Raw genomic sequence first — 21,822 nt, 5'->3', positions numbered from 1 at the left:
GAATGGTGGATGCCGTTCGGTGTATGTCTGACCTGCCGGACACTGTCTCGGACAACTGGCCTTCTCCCTCTCTCGCTAAATACCATTCGCGTCCGCGCAACCCCGGCACCTGACAGACGGCAGCACTCAGTGCGCATGCGTGGCTTCCACACTCCGTTACCAGGCAACGTCCTCCCGTCCCCCTTCTGCGTCATGTCCGCGAGTACGTTTATTCCCCTGGCGTCATCTGCAACTCTCCAATTGGATGGAGAGCTCTTCTTTCACTGCCGATCTCTACGCAATAGGAGGTGGGGCTGCGGGGCGGAAGTGGCGGAGAGAGGCTGTCAGTTGGGTTTTAAACCGATGCTGCGCCTCGTTCGAGATCCCGTGTTTGCCCGGTTCGTGGTGGAGGTGCCGCGCGCGCTATTTGAACACACGGCCTGTCCGAGAGAGAAGTTAGAATCTTGTCGAAACTTACGATTGGCCGGATCCCTTACGCCGTTCTTTCTGTATTTGTTTGACGGGCCGGGCTGACGAACGTGATGCCGAAGATGGACGACCTCCCGATGGTTCATAGATTGTGATTTCGCGGGCGCATAACCCAAACTCTTGGGTACCAAGCCCCTACGATACTCTGCTTCCTCCTCCATGTCATGGTACTGATCCCAAACTCTTGGGTACTGAGCTCCTATTGCACTTCTCTTCCGTACTTTAGACCCGTGGTTACTAACACCAAACGCCCATGTACTAATTCCCTTCCGCATTCACTTTCCACCTCAAACCCATCGGTACCGACCACGTACCACACTCTGCTTCCTCCTCCGTCCATCAAACACCTGGAAACTAATCCCAAACTGCTACGCTCTGCCTTCCTGTATCCCTCGTCCCCAAACTCCTCTGCATCCAGAAATTTCACACTCGCCCATGTAAGACAAACGTCCTGTAAATCCCCCTCCCCGTGTAGTTGCCTCCAAACACCCACCCCAACTCCCTTCACTATTTCACTGGCTGATATTTTGCCCCTCGCTGGGAACTTCACTCCCATTTTATTATACATTCATGGGATGGTGGCATGACCCATCAGCTATTGTCAATCCCGAGTAGCCCTTAAGAAATTGTTTGTGTTTTACGGATGTAGGTGCTCCTACAATGCTGTCAGGTAGGGAGTTCCAAGGTTTTGATCCATGTGGGTTGGAGGAACAGGGATGTATTTCAGAAAACTTGGAGGTGAGAGTACTCTCATGAAGTGTTATGCTTATTAACCCCACCCCTGCTTAAATCTGGGTCATTAAAATTGAGGTTATAGACATGTTTGTTGAGCTGGTGGATTTGGTTGTAAATGTTTCATTACCCTGCTAGGTAACATCATCAGTGTGCCTGTGGTAAAGCATTGGTGTTCTGTTCTGATTGTTATTTATATGCCTCAGTTTGTTAATGTGTTTGGTACCACTTCTGGTTCTGTTACTCAGTAGTTTGTACACAAGGTCTAATTCAATGTGTTTGTTGACACAACAAAATTCTCACTTGTCTCACTATACATGGACAATGGTGGACACAAATTTCACTGGGATGACGCATTCATAATTGCACAAACCAAACAGAGACATGCCAGGGAGTTCCTGGAGGCCTGGTATTCCAACTGGAATTCCGTCAACAAAAACAAACCGTGTGTACTGAGAAACAGAAGTGGAAGTGGTACTGAACACCTCAGCAAATGGAGGCATATAAATAACAAGCAGAACAGAACCAGGATAATAAAATGTGAGGCTGGATGAACACAGCAGGCCAAGCAGCATCTCAGGAGCACAAAAGCTGACGTTTCGGGCCTAGACCCTTCATCAGAGAGGGGGATGGGGAGAGGGAACTGGAGTAAATAGGGAGAGAGGGGGAGGCGGACCGAAGATGGAGAGTAAAGAAGATAGGTGGAGAGAGTGTAGTTGGGGAGGTAGGGAGGGGATAGGTCAGTCCAGGGAAGACGGACAGGTCAAGGAGGTGGGATGAGGTTAGTAGGTAGCTGGGGGTGCGGCTTGGGGTGGGAGGAAGAGATGGGTGAGAGGAAGAACCGGTTAGGGAGGCAGAGACAGGTTGGACTGGTTTTGGGATGCAGTGGGTGGGGGGGATGAGCTGGGCTGGTTGTGTGGTGCAGTGGGGGGAGGGGACGAACTGGGCTGGTTTAGGGATGCAGTAGGGGAAGGCGAGATTTTGAAACTGGTGAAGTCCACATTGATACCATATGGCTGCAGGGTTCCCAGGCGGAATATGAGTTGCTGTTCCTGCAACCTTCGGGTGGCATCATTGTGGCAGTGCAGGAGGCCCATGATGGACATGTCATCTAGAGAATGGGAGGGGGAGTGGAAATGGTTTGCGACTGGGAGGTGCAGTTGTTTGTTGCGAACTGAGCAGAGGTGTTCTGCAAAGCGGTCCCCAAGCCTCCGCTTGGTTTCCCCAATGTAGAGGAAGCCGCACCGGGTACAGTGGATGCAGTATACCACATTGGCAGATGTGCAGGTGAACCTCTGCTTAATGTGGAATGTCATCTTGGGGCCTGGGATAGGGGTGAGGGAGGAGGTGTGGGGGCAAGTGTAGCATTTCCTGCGGTTGCAGGGGAAGGTGCCGGGTGTGGTGGGGTTGGAGGGCAGTGTGGAGCGAACAAGGGAGTCACGGAGAGAGTGGTCTCTCCGGAAAGCAGACAGGGGAGGGGATGGAAAAATGTCTTAGGTGGTGGGGTCGGATTGTAAATGGCGGAAGTGTCGGAGGATGATGCGTTGTATCCGGAGGTTGGTAGGGTGGTGTGTGAGAACGAGAGGGATCCTCTTGGGGCGGTTGTGGCGGGGGCGGGGTGTGAGGGATGTGTTGCGGGAAATACGGAAGACGTGGTCAAGGGCATTCTCGATCCCTGTGGGATGAAAGTTGCGGTCCTTAAAGAACTTGGACATCTGGGATGTGCGGGAGTGGAATGTCTTATCGTGGGAGCAGATGCGGCGGAGGCGGAGGAATTGGGAATAGGGGATGGAATTTTTGCAGGAGGGTGGGTGGGAGGAGGTGTATTCTAGGTAGCTGTGGGAGTCGGTGGGCTTGAAATGGACATCAGTTACAAACTGGTTGCCTGAGATGGAGACTGAGAGGTCCAGGAAGGTGAGGGATGTGCTGGAGATGGCCCAGGTGAACTGAAGGTTGGGGTGGAAGGTGTTGGTGAAGTGGATGAACTGTTTGAGCTCCTCTGGGGAGCAAGAGGCGGCGCCGATACAGTCATCAATGTAACGGAGGAAGAGGCGGGGTTTGGGGCCTGTGTAGGTGCGGAAGAGGGACTGTTCCACGTAACCTACAAAGAGGCAGGCATAGCTGGGGCCCATGCGGGTGCCCATGCCCCTTAGTCTGTAGGAAGTGGGAGGAGTCAAAAGAGAAGTTGTTGAGTGTGAGGACGAGTTCAGCTAGGCGGATGAGAGTGTCGGTGGAGGGGGACTGGTCGGGCCTGCGGGACAGGAAGAAGCGGAGGGCCTTGAGGCCATCTCCATGCGGAATGCAGGTGTACAGGGACTGGACGTCCATGGTGAAGATGAGGTGTTGGGGGCCAGGGAATTGGAAGTCCTGGAGGAGGTGGAGGGCGTGGGTGGTGTCACGGACGTAGGTGGGGAGATCCTGGACCAAAGGGGAGAAAATGGAGTCCAGATAGGTGGAGATGAGTTCGGTGGGGCAGGAGCAGGCTGAGACGATGGGTCGACCAGGGCAGGCAGGTTTGTGGATTTTGGGAAGGAGATAGAAACGGGCCGTGTGGGGTTGGGGAACAATGAGGTTGGAGGCTGTGGGTGGGAGGAGAACCAGGATGCTTTGCCAGAAGTGTACTGACGATGTTACCAGTAGGGTGACAAAATGTTTGCAACCAAACTCACTAGCTTAGTGAGCATGACTACAACCTCATCCACAACCTGAGCTACAAATTTTCTCAAACTTTATATGCAAAATTGACTTAGAAGATTTCTGATTGACAAGGAAGTCGTGTTCTGGAAGGTTAGACAGGAAAGTGAAGGCCACAATCAGATTAGTCATACATTTTAAAATGGCAGCAGATTTGATGAGCCAAATAGCCTTTTCTTGCTCCTAATTCTTGTGCTCCCGGTTGGAAGAGATGTAGTTTGGGAGGTGCTGAGAAGGTTTGACAGGCTGATGCAATGCATTTTGTATATGGTGCAAACTATTGCTACAGTAGCCTGGTGCTGAAGTTGAGTGGATATTTGTTTGAGGTGGTAGTGTACTGATCAAATGTCTGTTTTTTTTTTCTTGGATAGTATTGCACTTCTCGAGTGTTGTTAGCTTATCCAGGTAAGTGGCTCGATATGCAGTTAGCTCTGGAGCACAAGTCTTCAGCACTATAGGCTGGACATTGTTGGGACTCAGAGTCTTTGCAGAATTTCACTGTGCTCTGTTATTTTTCTTGAGTGAATTGAAATGACTTTAGACTAGCCTTCTTACTCTCAGTGCCTTTACCAAGTGATGTTCGATGTGGAAGTGTAACAATTCATCAGCTGAATGAGGTCAGTAAGGAGTAATCAACAGTGGAATTCCTTAGCCTGTTTTGGTTTGATATCATTTGACTTCATAGGATTGAGAGTCAATTTTATGGACTTCTGGGGTCAGCTGTTCCCTCCTATTGGACCTAGTTCGTTAGTGTTACAGGGCACGCTTGGGTAGGGTCATGAAAAACTCTGAAAGATATGATTCTGAGAGTGTGGCTATGTCAAGCTGTTCCAAACTTAGTCCGTGAGGCACCTCTGATTTTAGCATGTGTTTGGCACAGTAATCAGGAGGACTTTGTAGAATTGACTGGGCTGGATGTGCCTTTTCTATTGAATATCTATTTTATGATTCATATGTTTTAGGCATACAACGTTTTAACTTGGTGATTGACACTTTTTAAATGCAACTTGAATGGAAAACCTTCTTTTGAGAAGCCAGTAAACAGACTCAAAATAATTATGAATCAAATGGTGACCTCTTTGTTTTATGAAGTCAGAGTTATAAATGAGAATACAATAAAATAATGGGAGACCCTTCACTGGGCCTCATGCTGGAGACAGAGTCTACAGTGCCTCAATAAGTGGTTTAAATTATTTGTGATTTTCCTAGAACTAAGGGAAAGTTTGGAAGTTGGAGACAATTATTTTAAATCAATTGCTAGGATATTCCAGGGATGCTAGTTCCATGATTTTAGGGTATTTTTCGATCTTGGGTCATCTCTGTGATTGTGCATGAAAAAAGGCAGATGAAGTCTGGGCCTGGTGCTGCTCTGAAATCGACAGAGAAAGGATCCACCAGAGTTGTAAGTCAGTTGCAGAGGGCTTTCAGAAGTATTTTCTGATTTGAACTCACCTGAAAAAGAATGCAGTGAAGCCCATATTTCAGCTGGAGAGTCCACATTCATACCTGGCTGAATCATTGCTGCAGAAGGCTGTGGAGGTCAAATAATTCTTTGTCGTTAAGACAGAGAGAGAGAGACATTTTTTGATGGGCTAGGGGATTGGCAAGAGTTAGGAGGAGTGTATTGGAGAGTGGAGTTGAGAAATTGGTGGAGCAGACTTGATGGCCTGAATCGTCTAATTCTGCTCCCATATCCTATTGTGGAGCAGACCTGGAGTACACTGACAGAGCTAGTGTAAGGATGCCAAGGAATTTTGTACCTTTTGAGAATCTTGAGTGTTATGGCATATCTCAGTTGTAGAAGTGCAAGGGCCCTCAAGATTAGTATAAAAGCAGGAGACCTCTTGTGTGAAATAAGGGATGTTCTGTCAATTTTATTTTGTTTTAAAGTATTTATTTATGCAAAATATTGCAAAGTTAGTGGCACGTGTTTTATTCAACTCTTGTATCATGGGAGTTTTTGTTTAATGTGTGAAATGTTACAATATACTTTCAGTTAATAACTGGGAGTTCAACGTGATTTAAATAGAAATTTGGTTTCTACCAAGATTATTCAACTTTGTCAAATCTGGTTTCTAGGTTGGTATCAGGTAGTATTCTTTCGTTTTCCAAAGTCGTTTGACAGTATTGAGTGGCTTGATATGTCTTTTGTGAGAACAGTTAAGATTTAACAGCATTGGTATGGACCTGCAGGTCATGTACAGGCTTCACTGTGTAACGATATAGCTATCCCTCCCAAAATTATACTAATGAATAAAATGGGCTTTTGTCAAGACAGTACACTAGACACCAATTCAATATCTGCTAGAAAGTTGCGTGGAATGCACGGAAAAGTACCCGAGTGTAAAGGCTCCAGTGCATTTGAGCAGCTGCAGAGCAGTCTTGAAGGGACTGTATTGTCGAAAAAATAGATTGTGCTTGGTGAAGTATCATTAGCTGAAACAAAAACAAAAATTGCTGGTAAAGCTCAGCAGGTCTGAAGCATCCGTGGACAGAAATCAGAGTAAACGTTTCGGGTCCAGTGACCCTTCTTCAGAACTGAGGAAACGTTAACTTTGATTTCACTCCACAGATGCTGCCAGACCTGCTAAACTTTTCCAGCAATTTGTTTTCTTTGTTTCTGATTTACAGCATCCACTGTTCTTTCGGTTTTTATTTAACGTTAGGTGAAGCTTTGCTCATGCTGGCTTTTTATTGCAGGTTAGTTTAGTTTAAATCTAGGCTGTAAAAATTGAACTCATCTTTCCGAGCAGGTAGCATATCTGTAACTGTGCCTGTACCACCAACTCATCCCAGCGTATATCTTGGCAGCTAACTTTCCATCCCGCATTCCTGTTGAAGGAGAGACAGGTGGGATTGAGGAAGTTAGGTTTCTCAGTGGAACATGCCCTAAACGTGAGGTGGTCAGAAAAGTTTGTGCTGCAACAGTTGAAACCCGTGTCTCCAGACCGTCCCCGTCTATATAATCTCCACTGGCTGCCACTCCCTTCTGCTGCATGGATGCCCTCTTGCCCTTGTAACACCCCTACCCTACTCCCTACTGTTTGCCCAGCAACCATTTCCCCTGATCATTCCCTCTCTGCCTGGTAGACCTCCAGCCCATGCGGCGCCCTTTACCTCCTTTCTCTTATTGTGTTTTTTGAGCCCCTCCAGATGTGGCCAGTTTGATCTCACTGCTGGATTTTGAGTATTTTAATTTGCACACCTGCATCTGGCAGGGTTACAGGGTTGTGCGGGCGTGTTTGTTCACAATGGTCGACTGAAACGCAATAGTTGTGCCCCGCTCTGGTGCTACCCTGCACCAGCTCCCCCACTTACAATACCATACAACAGTTTTGTGCTTAGCACCTCCATTGATCTGTTTCTTGATACTGCTTTCCTTCTCGACTCAACAACGGTGAGAGCCCAATGTCCTTGGTTACAAACACGACCTTTTCCGTGTTCTCCAGCACGAAGTGGTCGCGAGGCCGGAGAGAGTTCATTGGTGGCCGAGAAGTGAGCAGTAAGTCTGTCTCCGGTTCGAGGTTCTTAGCCCTCCTTTTTCTAAACTGACCCAAACGAAATCAGTGTGCGTACGTCTTGGTACTGGATCGTTCACAGCTCGGATAGTATAGCTCCTCAATTTCAATTTGAGTTTCTTTTCGCGCTAACCAGAACAAACTTTCGTTGAAATGAGAATCGAACTTTTATTTCAAGAATTTGAGGTTATGATGAATTTTTTCACGTGTTGCTTTACGCAGGCAATTTCGACACGAATGCGGGCAAGATTTCTCACGCAAGTGATTTCCCTAGTATCCGCTGATTTTGTTTTTAAAATCTCGGAACATTTTTATTTTTGTTATCTTCAAGGTTTTAAAACATGTAGGGGGAAAGAGGTTATGTCTGCAGCCGATTTGCACGACCCTGTGCGACGTTCCCTTGAAGGGACGGACAACAGCACCCCGATCATTCAATTGAGAGCCAGTGCCGATTCAAGGAATTTAATCCCCAAACTGACTTCACCGCAAAAGCAGCATTCTACTGCTCATGATATTGAGAGGTAATGCATCTGTAGAGATTCATACAAATTGGTATTGCTGGTCAGATAACTAAGCATTCGTCTTTGGGAAACAGATTATAAATGATCAGATGGTATTTCGGACATTGTGTTTTTAAGTAGTGTTAGCAATATGACTGGATAAAAATGCCCTGAAAAAAATCTCATTAATGTATGATTGGGAATTAACGTGATTAAAAGTTAATTTTTCAACTGGAGTTGATTCTAACTCTAATCCTTCAATTGACATTAAACAAACCTCCCTGCCATATGGGTAAGTGTAGAAGGTCTGGGCATGAGTGGAAAAGAAACAAGTGAGGTTCTGCTGTGTTCTGCCCTTTTATCTCTAAACTAGCCTCTCACAACCATGATCAATCTGCTCACTTATCTCTGCTTGTTGTGTGACATTGATATAGGTAAACTAGCAGCCATATTTCTTTTAGTTACAATTTCAAATGTTGTCAGACTGATGCATCTACAGATACCGTAAATCAGATTATAGAAACGTATTTTATTTTGCCATGTTTACTTAGATTGCAGAGCACCATTAATCAACTCCAGAATCAAATGAAACAGTTGCAACCTGGGGATGGTGACAGTAGTTCTACTGATCTCAGGTGGAAGCTGAACAGATTGGAGAAAGAGAAAGTAGAACTAAGTAGCAAATTTAACGAAGAGGTAAGCTTGCAGAGCTATCTGTAAAAATGTCTTGTTCGTATGAAATTAATACCTTTATTGCACGACACACAGACAGTGGTGTGAATTGGAGAAAATTGTAATTTTGTGCAATGATGCTAACTTCAGTTTGCTAATCTTCCCAATTATATTGGTTTCTGCACGGGTGGCCTTTCTGGATCTTCTACGTTTGAAGATCAGACTTTATCTTAGGATTGTCTCATGGTATTGATTTTTATATAGTACATTTTAATTTAACAGGAAAAAATAAATTTCAAGACATTTGGAAAGAGGAAATAGGTGAGCAGTGAACCAATGCATGATGCTGCTGGCTTTTGTTGTAGGGCATTAGAGTAGAAAACTAAAGAGGGTTTAACTAAAATCGTACAAGGTTTTGAGACCATACCTGCAGTACTGCACACAATTTTGACTTCCATACTTAAGGAACATACTTTCACTAGAGACAGTATGGCAAAACTGTGCTAGATTGGCCCCAGCATTGACAGGTTGCTCTGTGATGAGAAGCTGACAAAGTTGGACCCATATGCCTTGAACTTTAGAACATTAGGAGCTGTTCTCTTGAAACAAGATCTGGAGGGGCTAGACAGGGTTTAACTGAGGAGTTGTTTGCCCTGGCTTTGGAATCTAGAACATTGAGGCATAATCTCAGAATAAAGGATCAATTTGAGATGAGAAATTTCTTTTTTCAAAGGATTGTTAATCATTGGTATTCATGATTGCAGAGGGTTATGAATGCTCCATTGCTGAATATATTTAAGGCTGAGAGACAATTTTATTTTCCCTGTAGGCAGTTAAGGGTATGGTATGAAGGAGGAAAGTGGACTGTGACTGAGATGCACAGAATGGAATGGTTAGGGAACAAAGTGGTGAAGCTTTACGTAACAAGCTGTGCAATTTGTAGACTGGGATTTTGAGGATCCGTAGGTCAAGGAGTAAGGAGAATTAGAGAACAGGGTTTAGTACAGTACAGAGTGTCATCTTTGGAAATTTTTAGTCAAGGTGAAGTTTAGGGAAGGTGGAGATTGAGATGGATCTAAGTGTTTAATTGGTAAATTTCATTGAACAAAATATTTCTCCTGTGAAGAAACAAATTGATATTGCAGCGATCAGTGCTGGGACTGCTGTTTGTAATTTATTTAAATAAATTGGATTAAAATATTGGTGTGCTGAATAGTAAGTTTGAAGATGACATAAAGATTTGTGTTCTGGATTGTAAGGAAGGTTGATAAGGGATATAGCAGGAGTTGGGTCATTTGGCGAGTTGGGTCATTTGGCAAGTTGGGTGGAGAAATGTAGATGGAGCTTAATCTATCAAATGTGAGGTGATGTATTTTGAGAAATAAAACGCAAGAGGAAAGCATACAGTAAAATGGCAGGACCCTTAAGAGCACTGACAAATAGAGGGATCTAGGGGTGCAAATCCATATTTCCCTGAAGGTGGTAACATAAGTGAATAAGGTGGTAAAGAAGGTATACAACGTGTTGTGTGAGTTATAATGGGAACTGCAGATGCTGGAGAATCCAAGATAATAAAATGTGAGGCTGGATGAACACAGCAGGCCCAGCAGCATCTCAGGAGCACAAAAGCTGACGTTTCGGGCCTAGACCCTTCGTCAGAGAGGGGGATGGGGTGAGGGTTCTGGAATAAATGGGGAGAGAGGGGGAGGCGGACCGAAGATGGAGAGAAAAGAAGATAGGTGGAGAGAGTATAGGTGGGGAGGTAGGGAGGGGATAGGTCAGTCCAGGGAAGACGGACAGGTCAAGGAGGTGGGATGAGGTTAGTAGGTAGGAGGTGGAGGTGCAGCTTTGGGTGGGAGGAAGGGATGGGTGAGAGGAAGAACCAGTTAGGGAGGCAGAGACAGGTTGGACTGGTTTTGGGATGCACTGGGTGGAGGAGAAGAGCTGGGCTGGTTGTGTGGTGCAGTGGGGGGAGGGGACGAGCTGGGCTGGTTTTGGGATGCGGTGGGGAAGGGGAGATTTTGAAGCTGGTGAAGTCCACATTGATACCATTGGGCTGTAGGGTTCCCAAGCGGAATATGAGTTGCTGTTCCTACAACCTTCGGGTGGCCTCATTGTTAGCACTGCAGGAGGCCCATGATGGACATGTCATCTAAAGAATGGGAGGGGGAGTGGAAATGGTTTGCGACTGGGAGGTGCGGTTGTTTATTGCGAACCAAGCGGAGGTGTTCTGTAAAGCGGTCCCCAAGCCTCCGCTTGGTTTCCCCAATGTAGAGGAAGCCACACCGGGTACAGTGGATGCAGCATACCACATTGGCAGATGTGCAGATGAACCTCTGCTTAATGTGCAAAGTCATCTTGGGGCCTGGGATAGGGGTGAGGGAGGAGGTGTGGGGGCAAGTGTAGCATTTCCTGCGGTTGCAGGGGAAGATGCCGGGTGTGGTGGGGTTGGAGGGCAGTGTGGAGCGAACAAGGGAGTCAGGGAGAGAGTGGTCTCTCCGGAAAGCAGACAAGGGTGGCGATGGAAAAATTTCTTGGGTGGTGGGGTCGGATTGTAGATGGCGGAGGTGTCGGAGGATGATGCGTTGTATCCAGAGGTCGGTGGGGTGGTGTGTGAGAACGAGGAGGATCCTCTTTGGGCAGTTGTGGCGGGGGCGGGGTGTGAGGGAAGTGTTGCGGGAAATGCGGGAGACGCGGTCAAGGGCGTTCTCGACCACCGTGGGGGGAAAGTTGCGGTCCTTGAAGAACTTGGACATCTGGGATGTGCGGGAGTGAAATGCCTTATCGTGGGAGCAGATGCGGCGGAGGTGGAGGAATTGGGAATATGGGATGGAATTTTTGCAGGAGGGTGGGTGGGAGGAGGTGTATTCTAGGTAGCTGTGGGAGTCGGTGGGCTTGAAATGGACATCAGTTACAAGCTGGTTGCCTGAGATGGAGACTGAGAGGTCCAGGAAGGTGAGGGATGTGCTGGAGATGGCCCAGGTGAACTGAAGGTTGGGGTGGAAGGTGTTGGTGAAGTGGATGAACTGTTTGAGCTCCTCTGGGGAGCAAGAGGCGGCGCCGATACAGTCATCAATGTAACGGAGGAAGAGGCGGGGTTTGGGGCCTGTGTAGGTGCGGAAGAGGGACTGTTCCACGTAACCTACAAAGAGGCAGGCATAGCTGTGGCCCATGGGGGTGGCCATGGGCACCCCCTTTGTCTGTAGGAAGTGGGAGGAATCGAAAGAGAAGTTGTTGGGGGTGAGGATGAGTTCGGCTAGGCGGATGAGGGTGTCGGTGGAGGGGGACTGGTCGGGCCTGCGGGACAGGAAGAAACGTGTTGTGTTGGGTTTGTTGGGTTTCAAACCCAAACAAACAGACAAAACTTGCCCAGAAACCATAACCACTCTCCCCTACATCAAAGACATCTCAGAAATGACTGCCAGACTACTCAGACCTCTTGGCATCATGGTAGCCCATAAACCCACCAACACACTAAAACAGCAGCAAATGAACTTAAAAGACCCTATACAGACGACAAGCAAAACAAACGTCATTTACAAAGTACCTTGCAAGGACTGTGACAAACACTACATTGGACAAACAGGCAGAAAGCTAGCCACCAGGATACATGAACATCAACTAGCCACAAAAAGACATGACCCACTATCACTAGTATCCTTACATACAGATGAGGAAGGACACCACTTTGTTTGGGACAACACATCCATCTTAGGACAAGCCAAACAGACACGCACGAGAATTCCTGGAAGCATGGCACTCCAACCAGAACTCCATCAACAAACACATTGATTTGGAGCCCATCTACCACCCTGTGAGAAAAAGAACAGGAAATGACATCACCAACCCAAGGAAACCTAAACACAAATGGAAAGTGGAGCATAACACCAGCGCTTCACCGGAGGCTCACCGATCATGTTACCTAGAATGGTGACGAAACGTCTGAAAACGAACCTTCCAGCTCAGCAAGCAAACTTACATCCAGAATCTGAAATATTAAGTAGCTTCCTTGAGGATGATGAATTGACTTATTTGAAATTTCTCTTTTGTTTCATGTTCTGTCTTAACTTTTATAATACCTACTATGTTTGATCTATAGAACTCCTGGAGATTAAATTGGAGCAAATAAAAGACGTACTGTTCTTTCAGAGTGTGTTTTGTGGAAATAAGACATAATGCATAGAGTAGGGAACAACATAGTTTTCTTTTACCAAAACAGCAAAGATTTGCATTTCATGGATATATCATTCCACCATGCAAGCATGTTTGTATTTCATCCATGCTGTTGCAATATTTTCCGACTATTTCTGCAGAAAACGTTCTGATTCAGTATTAGCCAATATAATGCTGCACGTTAAAGTTTTAAAATGCATTGCCTTGTTAATATCATTTCACTTTCACAGCGTGCAACATTTGAAAGCCATATTACTAGACTGCGAGCACAGCTGGAGAAAGGAGAGGCACTGCGTCAGACCCTGGAGTATGAACTAGCTGTGGCCAAGAAGGAAGCCAGCGTTGTAAAATGTACTTCAGAAGACAGAATAGATTCTATTCATAAAGTACATGCACAATTAAAAGGTACTTGAAATTCTTGTGTTTCCAGAAAAAAATTATAAGGTGTTAAAGCCTTTTTCCTGAAGTAGTTTATACAACACGTTGTACAGCTAGTATCTTTGTAAATTATTAAAAGAAATTAGTTGCACACCAATTTCGGATTACATTTGTTATAACTTGATAAGGGGGTGTGAATCAAACACATAGGTTCTAATTCAATGTATAAACCACTGAGAAACAGAACCAGAGGTAATACCAACCACCCCAGCAAACAGAGACACATTAATAACAAGTGGAACAGAACTCCAACACTTCACTGGAGGTGCACAGACCATGTTACCTAGCAGGGTGACGAAACATTTGCAACCAAACCCACCAGCTCAGTGATCGTGTCTTCAGCCTCATTGACTCGATCTCTGCTGCCTGTGCCTGACACATGCTTTCTTCTTCTTGATCAAAATCTCAATTCCTGTAGTTATCCAGCATTCCCTATGCCTACCAGCTCCGCCTTTCACCTGAGTAGGAACATGCTGTCTCTGAACGCTTGTTATCTCATTTAAAAGCCATTTGGATAGGTGCATAAATAGGAAAGGTTCAGAGAGATATCGACCAAACTTGGGCAAATGGGACTAGTTCAATTTAGGAAACCTGGTCAGCATGGATGTGTTGGATTGAAGGGGCTGTTTCTGTGCTGTATGATTCTATGACTCAGATTCCTAACCAACTTGTCAAATTCTTCCACTGGCTTGTATGGCCTTTATCACAATATGTTCTCCTTCCATGATGAACACATTTACTGAGTCACTGCACAGTGCTCTGGGAGACCTGGTAGCTCTGAAAGATAATTTCCTACCTTGGATATGAAATTAGGCTCTAGCTGCCAAGTGTGGGAATTCCTTGGGATCAAGGAGCACAAAGCCTGAACAACAGTCAATGCATGTGTTAACCCTTCTTACAAGTGATGCAAGGTCCTCATCTGCTGCCCAGCTGGTGAGCAAGGCACCCAATACCTGCATTAAATTCTTTCCTTTGTGCATGGGAGATGTATTTTCATTGAAACCTCTATCTTTTTCAGTATAAACAGGGAATGTAATAGTTTACTTGATCCCAGTTGGGCCTGATATGCTGGTTCATTGAATTTGCTACACTGCTGTGATGCATGAATCACTCGTGTTGCCTGTATGAACACCAGAAACTGTTCAGTAATAACAAATAAATTTTTGTAGGTCTTAGATTTATAAGTTGATCATGAAATTTGACTGCTTTACAACCAGCGCTTGCCCATTAACTGCAAAGTAATATCTTTCACACGTGCAAGCAAAATCAGTATTTATGAATGTGTGTATTTTCACTCTTGAGACACCGAAGAGAAAGGGTGTAACAACACATTGAATCTGCAAATCATTTGCAGAATGAAATTACAGCATTTTGATCATTCCAGTCTGATAGATTACTTATCCCAGCATGATGTAGTGATTTCAATGGGAAATCTTTGAGATGCTTGTGAATGTTTACTGAAATTTCTCAACAAAAGGTTAACTATCATCAAAATCACCAGTTAATCAGTGGGTAAATGGTGAGATAGACACATGCAAGCTGGTAAGTAACATGTATTTTAATCACATGACTTGTGTTTTTGCAATTTTGCTACGCTGTATGTTAAAACTGTAAATGCTTTATAAAGGGAGTATCTAAATTAATTTCTATTTTGTAATTAACAGTGCAAAATTCAGAACTTCAACAGAAAGTGAAGGAATTGGAAAAAACTCTACAAATTTGTAAACAAGCAAGGGAAGATGATCACCAGAGGTTCCAAACTGACCAAGAGGACAGGGATAAAATTATTCAGACCTGTAATGCAGAAAATGAATTCCTTACCACTGAGAGGAATCGAATTGATGCTATCCTGCAGGTACCAAATAATAGCAAATACTTCTTTTGAAAGCTGTGTGTGTGTTTGTTTGTAAACTGCCCAGGATTACAACATACTACAGTAATAACTTCATTCATGTTTTCCAGAAATGTTTCCAATGTTTGAGCTGGTGTAGAATTGCATAACAATAGCATCCCACTGCATACAAGCGCAACATCCTTGTCCTTGTGAACAAGGGATTTTCCTCTTGTTTTTTTTAAGTTATCTGATGTCTTTAATCCCTTTAAATCTTAAGGGATTCATTGTTCCTGAGGGAGGAAGTGGTCTTGATATATAGAAAACTAAGCAATGTTGGTAATGTTCTGTTCCACTGAAATATTCTACAGCCTCAGTCTCTAGATCTTTAAGTTCAATGTTTGAATTTCTAAATGCTATACAAAAATGTTTGCCTTCCCTTCTCCACGAAAGAGGAAAAAACACAATTTTGCTGTTGGGACATACAATAAAATTAAGTGAGTTGATTACTTCCGTGCACTGCTCCTCTTCTCTGGTATACCTTTTACAACAGCTAACAAGGCTCATCAGTGTGTTGTTTCGAGCAGAAATTGAGTAAAACAAAGCTGGTTCAATCTCCTATGTCATACAAGTCTCTTCAATGTTCATCTCTTGTCAAAATCATTGCTTTGGCAGATGTACAGCTCTAGTCTGCTGTAAACCATGAGACCTCTGATAGTGATTTCCTTAAAAATTGCAAATAAACAGCATTGCAAGTTTAAAATGATTTGTTAGCTGTTTTCTGAAAGAAATTCATTTATTTTCCTTTCTGTTTAAGACACATGGGCCTGAATATGCTGAAAAAATTGCTTGGTTATTGGTTGCTGAGTGTATATGTCAGGATGGCTATAGTCTGTGCGTGTGCAGATGGCACTGGTTTCTCTTAGCATTTATAGCATTTACTCAGACTCTAAATTAGCAATAACATTGTGGCAGATTGCAGTGATAACAGAGGTTTGTCTGGCTGCCATGAAGGTAGCTTCAACTGGTAGTGGATCAATGGGGAGAAGCTCTGGTCTGAGATTAAGTTCTCTATCAGGCAATAGGTGGAGAAAGCTCCCCAGTGCAGACAAAGGGACAGGCTGATTCTGGCTTCTTCAAAATTACCCAAAAAAGAAACCCAGGGGAAAGCAGTGAAAATGCGAAGAAACCAAAAGACAGTAAACAATTGAAGCCTGCAGCCAAGAAATAAAAGTGGAAAGTGTAAAAATCTAAAGTCAGAGTTTCTTAGAGCCACCACATCTCTCTGAGGAGAGCTGAACCCACAACAAATGACCCCTATCACCTGCCTGGCATCCTTCAGTGCAGGTGATTTTAAATTAATACAGTGGCCAGGTACTGCAAATGTTGAATTTAACATTTATTAAATCCATGCTCTCTGTTAATAATAAAGGTGCCAGGTGGATAGTTCACTTGATCTTATTTGTGTATGTGCTTTTTTTCGTTTGTGCACGTCACCAGCCTATTCATATCACATGCTGCATTATGGTGAAAGAAATTGCAGGAAATTGAGTGATATAGACAATTAGGGGTAACACAGTGACTCTGTTGTTAACACTGCTGCCTCATGGCACCAAGGACTTGGGTTCAATTCCACCCTCTGGCAACAGTGTGGAGTTTGCATGTTCTCCCCGTGTCTGCGCAGGTTTCCTCCAGCTGCTCCAGTTTCCTCCAACAGTTCAAAGATGTGCAGGTTAGGTGGATCAGGCATGAGGAATGTAGTATTACAAAGAATAAGGTTAGTGGGAAGTGAGTCTGGGTGGGATGCTGTTCAGAAGGTCATCTGTATTCGATGAGCTGAATATCCTGCTTCTAAACTGTAAGCGATTCAATGATTATTTAAGCCACACCATAGCTTATTGGGATTACAGCTCAATTCAGTGGTCCAGTGATTTTGTGAAAAAAGTAGATGAGTAACAAATACTTTTGGATGTGAGTTTTGCTCGCTGAGCTGGAAGGTTAGCTTTCAGACGTTTCGTCACCATTCTATGTAACATCATCAGTGAGCCTCCGATGAAGCTTGCTTAGAATGGTGACGAAACGTCTGAAAATGAACCTTCCAGCTCAGCGAGCAAACTCACATCCAGAACCTCAACCTGAGCTACAAATCTTCTCAACTTGCTAACACATACTTTTGTCCCATTTTTAAAACCTGTGGCAAAGTCAGTTTGCAGAGTTAAAAGTTTGATTGCCATAGCTGTTTTGTTAGAGTTATGCTGGATGGTTCAGAATAAGTACAAGTTTTCAATCAGTTAGAAGGTTTTCTGATGCTAACAATTCTACTGACATATAGAAATTTTAGACATCCAATTAAGGTAATAAATTTAGTCTTTTAATAGCCAGGCAGGTACTGACTTTGCAGCATCTGTGGTGAGAAAGCAACATTAATGTTTTAAGCCCGGTGACCCTCCTTCAGAATGTGTTCTTGATGCTGCCAGACTTGCTGAATCCACAGTTCTTTGTAAACTATTGATCTTACCTTTTACTGATTTATTTTTCATATTCATAATTTTGTTATATCTTTTTGTTTTGTATTGAAGAGCTCCAATACTACAAACGTGCATCAGATTTTGGTCTCTGATGCAATGTATTGTAGTTATTGTTGTTGTCTAAACGTGAAGATTGCGGAGTGGAAGAGTTGTGTCCAGATTGTATTGTCAGAGCTGAAGTGAAGGTTCTTACAACTGCCTTCCAAGAAAGTTGTGCTCTCAAGATCTGATGGTCTTGGTGGCCTGAATTTCACTTTCCTGACTGTTAATTTCATTCCAGCTTCAGCTGTTTAAGATCTCTAGCATGTAACAAGAGCAACTTCATAAAGCGGACTAAATGGCAAATCACATGAAGAATTCTGTCAAGGGTAAAACAGGAGACTTAAAAAAAACACTTTCGCTCACTCTTCAATCACATTGTCGAAAGCAAGTGAAGATTTGGTCACAGATGATAGGATTGAGATAGAAGCTAGAACGTAGTAAATATTTAATACATTATTTTAAAAATTTATAGTTTTGTTCAAGTCAAATTTGCTATTTCCACAAACGCAAGATTTGTCAGGCTCAGAAGTAGTTTAATCATAATTTTGACAGTTTGCACTATTTAAGAACAGAATTACACAACTTTCAACAAGGGTAATTCAAGCTTCGTGTAACATGTTAGATTATAGCATAGAAATAGCAGTTCATATCAGTTCAAAAGAATTCTAAGATCTCCATCTTCAAGATCTTTACCAGCACACAATGTGGAGGCGAGGGGAATTGCTTGGGTTATTTCTTAGTTTTCACTTTTAATCGCACATGCAAGGATGCTGTCAGATCTACAAAAGAGAAAATAGTACATACTGATACTCTTTACAGATTGTCATTTTAAATAAATGTCCCGAGGTGATCATCTAGTAAAACATAAGCACATAAGTTGCAGCCTTTGTTTTGATAAATGTTTGCTTCATTTTATTGTTAACAACAGAAATGAATTTACTTTTAACAAGACCCAGTCCAGCTCGGCTCATTTCTTAAAATGTTTTTCATGTGCTTCTAATAGCTCGTTGGGCTTGAAGTGATTAAAGTTTCAATTCATCAGCTGGGCACTGTAGATAACTCTTATTATTATTATTACAATGTCCTGACTTTGTTTCCTTCCACTGTTGTACTATATCTGCTACATTTTCAATTCCTTTTTCTCTTTGCCCTTAAACTTGTAAAAATCTTCACTTTGTTCCTACTGACTATATCCCAACTCTGGCCTGGGACTAACAAAATAAGTATTAAGATTATTAATTTCTTTAAACTCCCTTTCTTGGGAATGTTGCTTAGCACATTTTACTTCACCAAATGATTTCTCATTACTGTGGAGCTTAATGCACTCTTCTCTCTTGAACAATTCCCAGCACAAGCTGACTGAATCTGGAAAGTTCTGTACATAAGCCCTCTGGCTAGTTCCCTAACTTGCTTTTGTTGCTTGGAAGTGTGGGATATTGTAGTTTTCATTCCCCTCAAAAGTCAATTGTCAACTCTAAACACACACAAATCCCATGTTCACCCCAGAACTTCAAGGATGCACACTCGTGGCAAAAACATCAAAATACATATATAGATATAAAACCTCAGTTTAACCACAGCAGTAAGATGGAACTCATATAGAAGCATACACACAGCGTGATCTTTAATGAATCACGTAAAAATTCTGAAAAGTTATCTAAAATTTTGGAACTTCTTTTCCAAAAAAAATGTGTAAATAAACTTTCACTTTCTACAGTAGAGAAGATATTCCAAATAAATGCAATCTGTTGTATCATTAGCACTTGTCATCTGGAAAGAGTCCTGTATTGTGGCATATTGTGTATTTGTCTACAGCTGTGACTTCTCATGCCAACATCAAATGAATTTGACACCTTGCAAAGAAAATGCATCATTAGGCAAGTTGCTCTGAGCTTCAAATTACGTGCTAGCGTCAGAGAGATATCCAGCTTCTGCAGTTCTTGCTAAATACCGAAGGAACTGTGGATGCTGTAAATCAGGAACATAAACAAAGCTGCTGGAGAGGTTCAGCAGGTCTGACAGCATCTGTGAAGGAAAATACAGAGTTAAAGTTTCAAATCCGGTCACCCTTCTTTAGAACTGAGCAAGTGTGTGTTGAGGAAGGATTACCAGACCCGAAACATTAACTCTGTTTTTTCCTTCATAGATGCTGTCAGACCTGCTGAGCTCTTCCAGCAATTTTGTTTTTGTTGCTGCAGATGCTGGAGTCAAAGATAACAAAGCATGGATCTGGAGGAACACAGCAGGCCAGGCAGGATCAGAGGACCAGGAAAGCTCATGTTTCAGATCGCAGCCCTTCTTCAGATCGCAGCCCTTCTTCAGAAATGAGCCTCTCTGGCCTGCTGTATTCCTCCAGCTACACACTGTGTTATCTATATACTAGTGTCAACTGGCCTCTTTGGCTTCCAGCTCTGCAGTGTTTACCAGAAACACGATATATTCCTTGGGATTGGAAAACAAAAATTGTCAATTCTTGAACTGAACCTGTTGAACAGATTTTGACTGAACTTTTGTTACTAATTTCATTTTTTAAATATGTTGATGTGTGATTATTTTCTTTTTAAAAACACAAAGATCAGTAAAATATCACGAGAAAAGAATAATTTCAAGAAATGCAAAGTTTTACAGAGACAGTAAATACAAATGGGATACTTTTTAGTTTGAAGTATTTTGCCATTTTATACAGCAAATATAAAATGTTTTCAGACAGGATGACAAAATATTGTGTGTGAAAGTTGCTTTTGAAACCCATTTTCTTAAACAGATAATGACCTCTCCTGGCCAGTATCTGAAAAGCAACCTAAAAGGCACAGGTTAACAAAGTGTGAAGCTGGATGAACACAGTAGGCCAAGCAGCATCTCAGGAGCACAAATGCTGATGTTTCGGGCCTAGACCCTTCATCAGAGAGGGGGATGGGGAGAGGGTTCTGGAATAAATAGGAAGAGAGGGGGAGGCAGACCGAAGATGGATAGAGGAGAAGATAGGTGGAGAGGAGAGTATAGATAAGTCAGTCTGGGGAGGACAGACAGGTCAATGAGGCGGGATGAGGTTAGTAGGTGTTAAATGGAGGTGCGGCTTGAGGTGGGAGGAGGGGATAGGTGAGAGGAAGAACCTGTTAGGGAGGTGGGGACGAGCTGGGCTGGTTTTGTGATGCAGCGGGGGGAGGGGAGAATTTGAAGCTTGTGAAGTCCACATTGATACCATTGGGCTGCAGGGTTCCCAAGCGGAATGTGAGTTGCTGTTCCTGCAAACTTCTGGTGGCATCATTGTGGCACTGCAGGAGGCCCATGATGGACATGTCGTCTAAGGAATGGGAGGGGGAGGTAAAATGGTTTGCGACTGGGAGGTGCAGTTGTTTATTGTGAACTGAGCAGAGATGTTCTGCAAAGCGGCCCTCAAGCCTCCGCTTGCTATCCCCAATGTAGAGGAAGCCACACCGGGTGCAGTGGATACAGTATACCACATTGGCAGATGTGCAGGTGAACATCAACTTAATATGGAAAGTCAACTTGGGGCCTGGGATGGGGGTGAGGGAGGAGGTGTGGGGTCAAGTGTATGTTTGAAGGTTGGTGGGGTGGTATGTGAGGATGAGAGTGATTCTCTTAGGGTGGTTATTGTGGGGGCGGGGTGTGAGGGATGTGTTGCGGGAGACACGGTCAAGGGCGTTCTCAACCACTGTGGGGGGGGATGTTGCGGTTCTTGAACAACAGGGACATCTGGGATGTGCGGGAGTGGAATGTCTCATCCGCATTAAGGACCGCAATTTCCCCCCGCAGTGGTTGAGAACGCCCTTGACCGTGTCTCCCGCATTTACTGCAACGCGTTCCTCACACCCCGCCCCTGCAATAACCGCCCTAAAAGAATCCCCCTCGTCTTCACATACCGCCCCACCAACCTCCGGATCTGCACTTGCCCCCGCACCATCTCCCTCACCCCATCCCAGACCCCAAGATGACTTTCCATATTAAGCAGATGTTCACCTGCACATCTGCCAATGTGGTATACTGTATTCATTGTACCCAGTGTGGCTTCCTCTACATTGGGGAAACCAAGCGGAGGCTTGGGGATCGCTTTACAGAACACCTCCACTCTGTTCGCAATAAACAACTGCACCTCCCAGTCGCAAACTATTTTAACTCCCCCTTAGATGACATGTCCATCATGGGCCTCCTGCAGTGCCACAATGATGCCACCTGAAGGTTGCAGGTACAGCAACTGATATTCC

The 21,822-nt window shown here is 44.0% G+C and overlaps 1 protein-coding gene across 4 annotated transcripts in view; it reads left to right on the top strand.

Annotated features, from left to right (window-relative positions):
* Window positions 1-314: 314 nt before the first annotated feature.
* Window positions 315-21,822, top strand: part of LOC125451272 (coiled-coil domain-containing protein 171-like) — a 205,575-nt gene continuing 184,067 nt past the window's right edge. The window contains exons 1-5 of one of the 4 annotated variants that reach the window (XM_048528221.2): window positions 315-635; window positions 7,744-7,933; window positions 8,464-8,608; window positions 12,988-13,162; window positions 14,860-15,050. In XM_048528221.2, the coding sequence (XP_048384178.2) occupies window positions 7,773-7,933; window positions 8,464-8,608; window positions 12,988-13,162; window positions 14,860-15,050 (672 nt within the window). In that variant the 5' untranslated portion in view covers window positions 315-635; window positions 7,744-7,772. Of the gene's footprint in view, window positions 657-7,289; window positions 7,397-7,743; window positions 7,934-8,463; window positions 8,609-12,987; window positions 13,163-14,859; window positions 15,051-21,822 lie in introns of those variants that run through there. The other 3 variants (XM_048528222.2, XM_048528220.2, XM_048528223.2) reach the window with 3 other exon arrangements.

This window comes from Stegostoma tigrinum, chromosome 3, assembly GCF_030684315.1.
Source record: "Stegostoma tigrinum isolate sSteTig4 chromosome 3, sSteTig4.hap1, whole genome shotgun sequence".
Lineage (NCBI taxonomy): Eukaryota > Metazoa > Chordata > Chondrichthyes > Orectolobiformes > Stegostomatidae > Stegostoma > Stegostoma tigrinum.
The sequence above is the reverse complement of the archived record's forward strand: the minus strand, read 5'-3'. Positions and strand labels throughout refer to the sequence as shown.